This window comes from Dendrobates tinctorius, unplaced genomic scaffold (assembly GCF_039654945.1).
Source record: "Dendrobates tinctorius isolate UK_male_01 unplaced genomic scaffold, ASM3965494v1 ptg000602l, whole genome shotgun sequence".
NCBI classification, from domain to species: Eukaryota; Metazoa; Chordata; class Amphibia; order Anura; family Dendrobatidae; genus Dendrobates; species Dendrobates tinctorius.
In genome coordinates, this window is record NW_027362257.1 from 428,704 (window position 1) to 440,452 (window position 11,749).

General features: G+C 47.6%; 1 protein-coding gene across 1 annotated transcript in view; it reads right to left on the reverse strand.

Annotated features, from left to right (window-relative positions):
• LOC141078811 (uncharacterized) overlaps positions 1-11,543 on the reverse strand; it is a 190,436-nt gene extending 178,893 nt beyond the window's left edge. Inside the window, exons 1-2 of the mRNA XM_073565225.1 lie at positions 11,325-11,543; positions 5,051-5,168 (exon numbers count right to left, since the gene is read on the reverse strand). Coding sequence (XP_073421326.1) covers positions 5,051-5,168; positions 11,325-11,528 — 322 coding nt within the window. The 5' untranslated portion in view covers positions 11,529-11,543. The remainder of the gene's footprint in view (positions 1-5,050; positions 5,169-11,324) is intronic.
• Positions 11,544-11,749: the final 206 nt, after the last annotated feature.

Below are 11,749 nucleotides of genomic sequence, written 5' to 3' on the forward strand. Positions count from 1 at the left end.
CAGTTTATCGATGTCCTCCTTTCAGCTGCAACTGCCAAAATCCAGTGTTCTTTGAGCTCGCGGAGACTCTTCACTTATCCCAGAATGCACTGGGAATATGCAAATTCTCTCCTCAGGACTCCTCCCCTAGTTTGGGGAGGAGTCCTGAGGAGAGAACGCAAGGTATGCGTGGAGAAAAAAGGGTAATGAATTTCATGAAAAGAACATCTTGCCAACCATTAAACATGGGTGGATCAATCATGCATTGAGGGTGTGTCGCATCCAAGGGCACGGGGAACATTTTACAGGTAGAGGGAAGAATGGATTCAGAGAAACTTTAACAAATTTTTGATGCAAACATAACACAAATGTAAATAGCTGAAGATGAAAAGAGGAAGAGGACGGCTTCTACAAATGGATAATGATCCTAAACACACTTCAAAATCCACTATAGACGACCTCACAAGGTGCAAGCTGAAGGTTTTACAATGGCCCTCACAGTCCCTGATCTGAACATCATTGATAATCTGTGTCTAGACCTCAAAATAAAGGATGCAAGATGACCCGGGAATCTCACAGAACTGGAAGAATCAATGAAAATCCCTCATACAAGAATTGAAAGCCTCTTGGCCGGTTACAAAAGTGTTTACAAGCTGTGATAATTTCAAAAGGGGGTGATACTAGGTACTAACCATACAGGGTGCGCAAACTTTTACATCAGCCCATTTTCCAATGTTTGAAAGATAAAATATGAATATATATGTAAATACACTGCTCAAAAAAATAAAGAGATCAAATATCACATCCTAGATCTAAATGAATGAAATATTCTCATTGAACACTTTGTTCTGTACAAAGTTGAATGTGCTGTCAACATAATCACACAAAAATCATCAATGGAAATCACATTTTTGAACCAATGGAGGCCTGGATTTGGAGAGACCCCCAAAATGAAAGTGGAAACAAGTCAAAATAAAAATCAAAACAAGACAAAATTAAAGTAGAAACAAGTCAAAATGATGCTCAGTAGTGAGTGTTGCCTCCACGTGCCTGTATGACCTCCCTACGACAACTGGGCATGCTCCTGATGAGGCAGCAGATGGTCTCCTGAGGGATCTCCTCCCAGACCTGGACTAAAGCATCCGCCAACTCCTGGACAGTTTGTGGTGCAACGTTACGTTGGTGGATGGAGCGAGACATGCTGTCCCAGATGAGCTCAATCGGATTCAGGTTAGTGGGTCAGTAATGGTGTGGGGTGGCATTTCTTTGGAGGGCCACACAGCCCTCCATGTGCTCACCAGAGGTAGCCTAATGGACATTATTTACCGAGATGAGATCCACAGACCCCTTGTGAGACCATATGCTGGTGCAGTTGGCCCTGGGTTCCTCCTAATGCAGGACAATGCCAGACCTCATGTGGCTGGAGTGTGTCAGCAGCTCCTGCAAGATGAAGGCATTGAAGCTATGGACTGGCCTGCTCGTTCCCTAGACCTGAATTCGATTGAGCACATCTGGGACAGCATGCTTTGCTCCATCCACCAACGTAACGTTGCACCAGACTGTCCAGGAGTTGGCGGATGCTTTAGTCCAGGTCTGGGAGGAGATCCCTCAGGAGACCATACGCTGCCTCATCAGGAACATGCCCAGGCATTTTAGGGAGGTCATACAGGTACTTGGAGGCCACACACAATACTGAGCCTCATTTTGACCAGTTTCCACTTTAATTTTGTCTTGTTTTGATTTTTATTTTGACTTGTTTCCACTTTCATTTTGGGGGTCTCTCCAAATCCAGGCTTCCAATGGTTCAAAAATGTGATTTCCATTGACGATTTTTGTGTGATCATGTTGACAGCACATTCAACTTTGTACAAAACAAAGTATTCAATGAGAATATTTAATTTATTTAGATTTCGGAAGTGTTATTCAAGTGTTCCCTTTATTTCTTTGAGCAGTGTATATATTTGTTTTGTCTAAAATACATAGGTAAGGTGTCACCTTTAACTGTAGTCCTTGTAGAGCTCATGTCATCTGCAACTTGCTTAACTCACCACCCACAAAGATGGCCACACACTGGACCTCATCTTCACCCGCCTCTGCTCCCTATCTAACCTCTCTAACTCACCTCTTCCTCTCTCTGACCACAACCTTCTCACATTCTCTTCCCTCTACACTCCATGTCTACAATCCCCACCCCACAAACGTTCACACCCTCGCAGGAATCTTAAACACCTTCACCTACACTCATTCTCTGAATCCCTCCTCCCTCTTAAAGATATAAGTTCCTTACACAATGCAGATGACGCTGCTGCTCTATATAACACCACAATAGCTGTAGCTTTTTTAATCCGCTGCCCCACTTACACATACCAAAACTCGCAAAATCAACAGACAGCCCTGGCACACGAGCCTGACCAAAGAGCTGAGGCGAGCTTCCAGGGCTGCTGAGCGCAGATGGAAAAGATCCCACTCCAACGAGCACTTCATCGCATTCAAACAGTCCCTCACTACTTTCAAGACCACACTCGCCACAGCTAAACACACATACTTCTCATCTCTCATATCCTCCCTGTCTCACAACCCTAAACAGTTATTCAACACCTTCAATTCTCTCCTCCGCCCCCCAGCACCTCCTCCCTCCCCACTCATCTCAGCTGAAGACTTTGCCTCATTTTTCAAGCAGAAGATTGATAACATCAGAGACAGTTTTGGTCAACAACCCCCAGAGCCCTTCCTCCCGACTTCCCAGCCCTCCACCTTCAAATCCAACTTCTCCACCATTACAGAAGATCGACTCTCCACTCTACTCTCAAGATCACCTCTCACCACCTGTGCACTCGACCCGATCCCATCCCACTTCATACCAAACCTCACCACAGTCTTCATCCCAACCCTAACCCATCTCTTAAACCTATCACTAACAACTGGTGCTTTCCCCTCAAGCTTTAAACATGCCTCCATCACACCTATCCTCAAAAAGCCCTCTCTTGACCCATCCTCTGTATCTAACTATCGCCCTATATCACTTCTCCCCTACGCCTCCAAGCTACTGGAACAACACGTCTACCTTGAACTGTCCTCCCATCTCTCTTCTTGCTCCCTCTTCGACCGCTTACAATCTGGCTTCCGGTCACACCACTCAACTGAAACTGCCCTTACTAAGGTCACCAATGACCTCTTAACCGCCAAGAGCAAGCGACACTACTCTGTCCTCCTCCTCCTGGACCTGTCGGCTGCCTTTGACACAGTGGACCATTCCCTATTATTACAGACCCTCTCATCCCTCGGCATCACAGACTTGGCCCTATCCTGGATCTCATCATACCTAACAGACCGGACATTCAGCGTCTCCCACTCACACACCACCTCCTCACCTCGCCCCCTATCTGTCGGAGTCCCACAAGGTTCAGTCCTTGGGCCCCTGCTATTCTCTATTTACACCTTTGGCCTGGGACAGCTCATAGAATCTCATGGCTACTATCTCTACGCTGATGACACACAGACCTACATCTCTGGACCAGATATCACCTCCCTACTAACAAGAATCCCTCAATGTCTGTCCACTATTTCATCCTTCTTCTCCGCTAGATTTCTGAAACTCAACATGGACAAAACAGAATTCATCATCTATCCCCCATCTCACGTGACCCCCCCCTACGAACCTATCAATTACAGTAAATGACTGCCCACTCTCACCAGTCCCACAAGCTCGCTGCCTCGGAGTAATACTTGACGTTGATCTCTCCTTCAAACCACATATCCAAGCCCTTTCCACTTCCTGCCGACTTCAACTCAAAAATATTTCACGAATCCGTTCATTCCTCAACCAAGAATCTGCAAAAACCCTAGTCCATGCCCTCATCATCACTCACCTTGACTACTGCAACCTCCTGCTCTGTGGCCTCCCCTCAAACACTCTCGCACCCCTCCAATCTATTCTAAACTCTGCTGCCCGACTAATTCACCTGTCCCCCTGCTATTCCCCAGCTTCTACCCTCTGTCAATCCCTTCACTGGCTCCCAATTGCCCAGAGACTCCAGTACAAAACCCTAACCATGACATACAAAGCCATCCACAACCTGTCTCCTCCATACATCTGTGACCTCGTCTCCCGGTACTTTCCCGCACGCAACCTCCGATCCTCACAAGATCTCCTTCTCTACTCCCCTCTTATTTCCTCTTCCCACAATCGCAGACAAGATTTCTCTCGCGCATCACCCCTACTCTGGAACTCTCTACCACAACATATCAGACTCTCACCTACCATCGAAACCTTCAAGAAGAGCCTGTAGATCCACCTCTTCCGACAAGCCTACAACCTGCAGTAACCACCGATCCACCAAACCGCTGCACGACCAGCTCTACCCTCGCCTACTGTATCCTCACCCATCCCTTGTAGATTGTGAGCCCTCGCGGGCAGGGTCCTCTCTCCTCCTGTACCAGTTATGACTTGTATTGTTTAAGATTATTGTACTTGTTTTTATGTATACCCCTCCTTAACTGTAAAGCGCCATGGAATAAATGGTGCTATAACAATAAATAATAATAATAATAATAATAATAATAATAATAATAACTGTCCACAACAACAGCAATTTTGACCAGGGGTGTCCAAAGTTTTACATACCACAGTATACGCTTCAATAGTAGTATGGGGAGTGATACTTTATTGTAACGATTTCTTGATGCATGAGGAGGATGAAAAGGAGAGACACCTGACTAGAAATCCAGAGGTAAAGGCTTCATGTCCCAGAAGAAGCCAGAAGCAGAGGATCCATCAGGGAGAGATACAAGTTACTCTGCTGATAAAGGTCACTTGTCTGTGTGCGATGAAAGAATCGAGGCCGCGGAGATCAGATAAGGGCACACACTGCCATGTAGAGACGGGCGACCCCGACAATGACACGTCCGACACATCGCAAAGGTAGGACCAGAACCAGATGTAAGAGCCGAAACCGGGAGCTTCTACATGACCGAGCATTGTCCGCTGTGTGTATATGGAGAGAGGGTCCGACAAGACCCCAGAGCACCAGAGCCCGCAGTGAGAATGTACAATACACACGTCTCTACTCACCTGGACGAACCCGGAGCTTCTCCACCACAACGTCCGAGTACAGATCCCGGTGTCCATCTACAAAATCCCACTCCTCCACGGAGAAATAGAGAGCGACGTCCTGACACCGGAGAGGAACCTGACAACCAACGAGAGCGACATCACCCAGAATCCTCCAGTGTATAATCTCCCAGCAGTCTCCTCTCATCACCCAGAATCCTCCAGTGTACACTGTATAATCTCCCAGCAGTCTCCTCTCATCACCCAGAATCCTCCAGTGTATACTGTATAATTTCCCAGCAGTCTCCTCTCATCACCCAGAATCCTCCAGTGTATACTGTATAATCTCCCAGCAGTCTCCTCTCATCACCCAGAATCCTCCAGTGTACACTGTATAATCTCCCAGCAGTCTCCTCCCAATCACCCAGAATCCTCCAGTGTACACTTTATAATCTCCCAGCAGTCTCCTCCCAATCACCCAGAATCCTCCAGTGTACACTGTATAATCTCCCTGCAGTCTCCTCTCATCACCCAGAATCCTCCAGTGTATACTGTATAATTTCCCAGCAGTCTCCTCTCATCACCCATAATCCTCCAATGTACACTGTATAATCTCCCAGCAGTCTCCTCCCAATCACCCAGAATCCTCCAGTGTATACTGTATAATCTTCCAGCAGTCTCCTCTCATCACCCAGAATCCTCCAGTGTACACTGTATAATCTCCCAGCAGTCTCCTCTCATCACCCAGAATCCTCCAGTGTATACTGTATAATCTTCCAGCAGTCTCCTCTCATCACCCAGAATCCTCCAGTGTACACTGTATAATCTCCCAGCAGTCTCCTCTCATCATCCAGAATCCTCCAGTGTACACTGTATAATCTCCCAGCAGTCTCCTCTCATCACCCAAAATCCTCCAGTGTATACTGTATAATCTCCCAGCAGTCTCCTCTCCTCACCCAGAATCCTCCAGTGTATACTGTATAATCTCCCAGCAGTCTCCTCTCATCACCCAGAATCCTCCAGTGTATACTGTATAATCTCCCAGCAGTCTCCTCTCATCACCCAGAATCCTCCAGTGTACACTGTATAATCTCCCAGCAGTCTCCTCTCATCACCCAGAATCCTCCAGTGTATACTGTATAATCTCCCAGCAGTCTCCTCTCATCACCCAGAATCCTCCAGTGTATACTGTATAATCTCCCAGCAGTCTCCTCTCATCACCCAGAATCCTCCAGTGTATAATCTCCCAGCAGTCTCCTCTCATCACCCAGAATCCTCCAGTATATACTGTATAATCTCCCAGCAGTCTCCTCTCATCACCCAGAATCCTCCAGTGTATACTGTATAATCTCCCAGCAGTCTCCTCTCATCACCCAGAATCCTCCAGTGTATACTGTATAATCTCCCAGCAGTCTCCTCTCATCACACAGAATCCTCCAGTATATACTGTATAATCTCCCAGCAGTCTCCTCTCATCACCCAGAATCCTCCAGTGTATACTGTATAATCTCCCAGCAGTCTCCCCTCATCATCCAGAATCCTCCAGTGTACACTGTATAATCTCCCAGCAGTCTCCTCTCCTCACCCAGAATCCTCCAGTGTATACTGTATAATCTCCCAGCAGTCTCCTCTCATCACCCAGAATCCTCCAGTGTATACTGTATAATCTCCCAGCAGTCTCCTCTCATCACCCAGAATCCTCCAGTGTATACTGTATAATCTCCCAGCAGTCTCCTCTCATCACCCAGAATCCTCCAGTGTGTACTGTATACTCTCCCAGCAGTCTCCTCTCATCACCCAGAATCCTCCAGTGTGTACTGTATAATCTCCCAGCAGTCTCCTCTCATCACCCAGAATCCTCCAGTGTACACTGTATAACTTCCCAGCAGTCTCCTCTCATCACCCAGAATCCTCCAGTGTATACTGTATAATCTCCCAGCAGTCTCCTCTCATCACTCAGAATCCTCCAGTGTATACTGTATAATCTCCCAGCAGTCTCCTCTCATCACCCAGAATCCTCCAGTGTATACTGTATAATCTCCCAGCAGTCTCCTCTCATCACCCAGAATCCTCCAGTGTATACTGTATAATATCCCAGCAGTCTCCTCTCCTCACCCAGAATCCTCCAGTGTATACTGTATAATCTCCCAGCAGTCTCCTCTCATCACCCAGAATCCTCCAGTGTGTACTGTATAATCTCCCAGCAGTCTCCTCTCATCACCCAGAATCCTCCAGTGTGTACTGTATAATCTCCCAGCAGTCTCCTCTCATCACCCAGAATCCTCCAGTGTACACTGTATAACTTCCCAGCAGTCTCCTCTCATCACCCAGAATCCTCCAGTGTATACTGTATAATCTCCCAGCAGTCTCCTCTCATCACCCAGAATCCTCCAGTGTATACTGTATAATCTCCCAGCAGTCTCCTCTCATCACCCATAATCCTCCAGTGTATACTGTATAATCTCCCAGCAGTCTCCTCTCATCACCCAGAATCCTCCAGTGTACACTGTATAATCTCCCAGCAGTCTCCTCTCATCACCCAGAATCCTCCAGTGTATACTGTATAATCTTCCAGCAGTCTCCTCTCATCACCCAGAATCCTCCAGTGTACACTGTATAATCTCCCAGCAGTCTCCTCTCATCATCCAGAATCCTCCAGTGTACACTGTATAATCTCCCAGCAGTCTCCTCTCATCACCCAGAATCCTCCAGTGTATACTGTATAATCTCCCAGCAGTCTCCTCTCATCACCCAGAATCCTCCAGTGTATACTGTATAATCTCCCAGCAGTCTCCTCTCATCACCCAGAATCCTCCAGTGTATAATCTCCCAGCAGTCTCCTCTCATCACCCAGAATCCTCCAGTATATACTGTATAATCTCCCAGCAGTCTCCTCTCATCACCCAGAATCCTCCAGTGTATACTGTATAATCTCCCAGCAGTCTCCTCTCATCACCCAGAATCCTCCAGTGTATACTGTATAATCACCCAGCAGTCTCCTCTCATCACACAGAATCCTCCAGTATATACTGTATAATCTCCCAGCAGTCTCCTCTCATCACCCAGAATCCTCCAGTGTATACTGTATAATCTCCCAGCAGTCTCCCCTCATCATCCAGAATCCTCCAGTGTACACTGTATAATCTCCCAGCAGTCTCCTCTCCTCACCCAGAATCCTCCAGTGTATACTGTATAATCTCCCAGCAGTCTCCTCTCATCACCCAGAATCCTCCAGTGTATACTGTATAATCTCCCAGCAGTCTCCTCTCATCACCCAGAATCCTCCAGTGTATACTGTATAATCTCCCAGCAGTCTCCTCTCATCACCCAGAATCCTCCAGTGTGTACTGTATACTCTCCCAGCAGTCTCCTCTCATCACCCAGAATCCTCCAGTGTGTACTGTATAATCTCCCAGCAGTCTCCTCTCATCACCCAGAATCCTCCAGTGTACACTGTATAACTTCCCAGCAGTCTCCTCTCATCACCCAGAATCCTCCAGTGTATACTGTATAATCTCCCAGCAGTCTCCTCTCATCACTCAGAATCCTCCAGTGTATACTGTATAATCTCCCAGCAGTCTCCTCTCATCACCCAGAATCCTCCAGTGTATACTGTATAATCTCCCAGCAGTCTCCTCTCATCACCCAGAATCCTCCAGTGTATACTGTATAATATCCCAGCAGTCTCCTCTCCTCACCCAGAATCCTCCAGTGTATACTGTATAATCTCCCAGCAGTCTCCTCTCATCACCCAGAATCCTCCAGTGTGTACTGTATAATCTCCCAGCAGTCTCCTCTCATCACCCAGAATCCTCCAGTGTGTACTGTATAATCTCCCAGCAGTCTCCTCTCATCACCCAGAATCCTCCAGTGTACACTGTATAACTTCCCAGCAGTCTCCTCTCATCACCCAGAATCCTCCAGTGTATACTGTATAATCTCCCAGCAGTCTCCTCTCATCACCCAGAATCCTCCAGTCTATACTGTATAATCTCCCAGCAGTCTCCTCTCATCACCCATAATCCTCCAGTGTATACTGTATAATCTCCCAGCAGTCTCCTCTCATCACCCAGAATCCTCCAGTGTATACTGTATAATATCCCAGCAGTCTCCTCTCATCACCCAGAATCCCCCAGTGTACACTGTATAATCTCCCAGCAGTCTCCTCTCATCACCCAGAATCCTCCAGTGTATACTGTATAACCTCCCAGCAGTCTCCTCTCATCACCCAGAATCCTCCAGTGTATACTGTATAATCTCCCAGCAGTCTCCTCTCATCACCCAGAATCCTCCAGTGTATACTGTATAATCTCCCAGCAGTCTCCTCTCATCCCTCAGAATCCTCCAGTGTATACTGTATAATCTCCCAGCAGTCTCCTCTCATCACCCAGAATCCTCCAGTGTACACTGTATAATCTCCCAGCAGTCTCCACTCATCACCCAGAATCCTCCAGTGTATACTGTATAATCTCCCAGCAGTCTCCTCTCATCCCTCAGAATCCTCCAGTGTACACTGTATAATCTCCCAGCAGTCTCCTCTCATCACCCAGAATCCTCCAGTGTATACTGTATAATCTCCCAGCAGTCTCCTCTCATCCCTCAGAATCCTCCAGTGTACACTGTATAATCTCCCAGCAGTCTCCACTCATCACCCAGAATCCTCCAGTGTACACTGTATAATCTCCCAGCAGTCTCCTCTCATCACCCAGAATCCTCCAGTGTACACTGTATAATCTCCCAGCAGTCTACTCTCAACACCCAGAATCCTCCAGTGTATACTGTATAATCTCCCAGCAGTCTCCTCTCATCACCCAGAATCCTCCAGTGTATACTGTATAATCTCCCAGCAGTCTCCACTCATCACCCAGAATCCTCCAGTGTACACTGTATAATCTCCCAGCAGTCTCCTCTCATCACCCAGAATCCTCAAGTGTATACTGTATAATCTCCCAGCAGTCTCCTCTCCTCACCCAGAATCCTCCAGTGTATACTGTATAATCTCCCAGCAGTCTCCTCTCATCATCCAGAATCCTCCAGTGTATACTGTATAATCTCCCAGCAGTTTCCTCTCCTCACCCAGAATCCTCCAGTGTATACTGTATAATCTCCCAGCAGTCTCCTCTCATCACCCAGAATCCTCCAGTGTATACTGTATAACCTCCCAGCAGTCTCCTCTCATCACCCAGAATCCTCCAGTGTATACTGTATAATCTCCCAGCAGTCTCCTCTCATCACCCAGAATCCTCCAGTGTACACTGTATAATCTCCCAGCAGTCTCCTCTCATCACCCAGAATCCTCCAGTGTATACTGTATAATCTCCCAGCAGTCTCCTCTCCTCACCCAGAATCCTCCAGTGTACACTGTATAATCTCCCAGCAGTCTCCTCTCCTCACCCAGAATCCTCCAGTGTATACTGTATAACCTCCCAGCAGTCTCCTCTCCTCACCCAGAATCTTCCAGTGTACACTGTATAATCTCCCAGCAGTCTCCTCTCCTCACCCAGAATCCTCCAGTGTATACTGTATAATCTCCCAGCAGTCTCCTCTCATCACCCAGAATCCTCCAGTGTATACTATATAATCTCCCAGCAGTCTCCTCTCCTCACCCAGAATCCTCCAGTGTATACTGTATAACCTCCCAGCAGTCTCCTCTCATCACCCAGAATCCTCCAGTGTATACTGTATAATCTCCCAGCAGTCTCCTCTCCTCACCCAGAATCCTCCAGTGTACACTGTATAATCTCCCAGCAGTCTCCTCTCCTCACCCAGAATCCTCCAGTGTATACTGTATAATCTCCCAGCAGTCTCCTCTCATCACCCAGAATCCTCCAGTGTATACTGTATAATCTCCCAGCAGTCTCCTCTCCTCACCCAGAATCCTCCAGTGTACACTGTATAATCTCCCAGCAGTCTCCTCTCCTCACCCAGAATCCTCCAGTGTACACTGTATAATCTCCCAGCAGTCTCCTCTCCTCACCCAGAATCCTCCAGTGTACACTGTATAATCTCCCAGCAGTCTCCTCTCATCACCCAGAATCCTCCAGTGTACACTGTATAATCTCCCAGCAGTCTCCTCTCCGCTCATCACCCAGAATCCTCCAGTGTATACTGTATAATCTCCCAGCAGTCTCCTCTCATCACCCAGAATCCTCCAGTGTATACTGTATAATCTCCCAGCAGTCTCCTCTCATCACCCAGAATCCTCCAGTGTACACTATATAATCTCCCAGCAGTCTCCTCTCCTCTCATCACCCAGAATCCTCCAGTGTACACTGTATAATCTCCCAGCAGTCACCTCTCCGGTCAGCAGCTCAGTGATCTTGGTGGTGAGTTGTAGGATCTTCTCCTCAGGGGATGGAGAGTGCGGGGGAGGGATTGCGGTGGGTCTCCGTCGTCCAGGCTCGTGGTGGTAGATGATGGGAGTCTCATGGTCGTCGGACGGTTTCCTCACTATGGTGTAATCCTGTGAGGACAGACAGTGGGAGAGAGAAGCCGCCATCAGTATTTTATCGCTGATTCTTTATTTTACTGCAGAAATCAATTTCTTGTTTTAGCAAACTCCATAATGGAAATGATATGCTAATGAGATGCAGGTGCAGTGGACGGGCTCCGCCCTGACAGCTGTCTGGCTCCTCCCATATTCTGCGGCCTTCCTCCAGGTCTTGTCAATGACAGACATGATGCCGGCAGCAGGTGGGAGACGGCAGAGCGGCAGCCCGA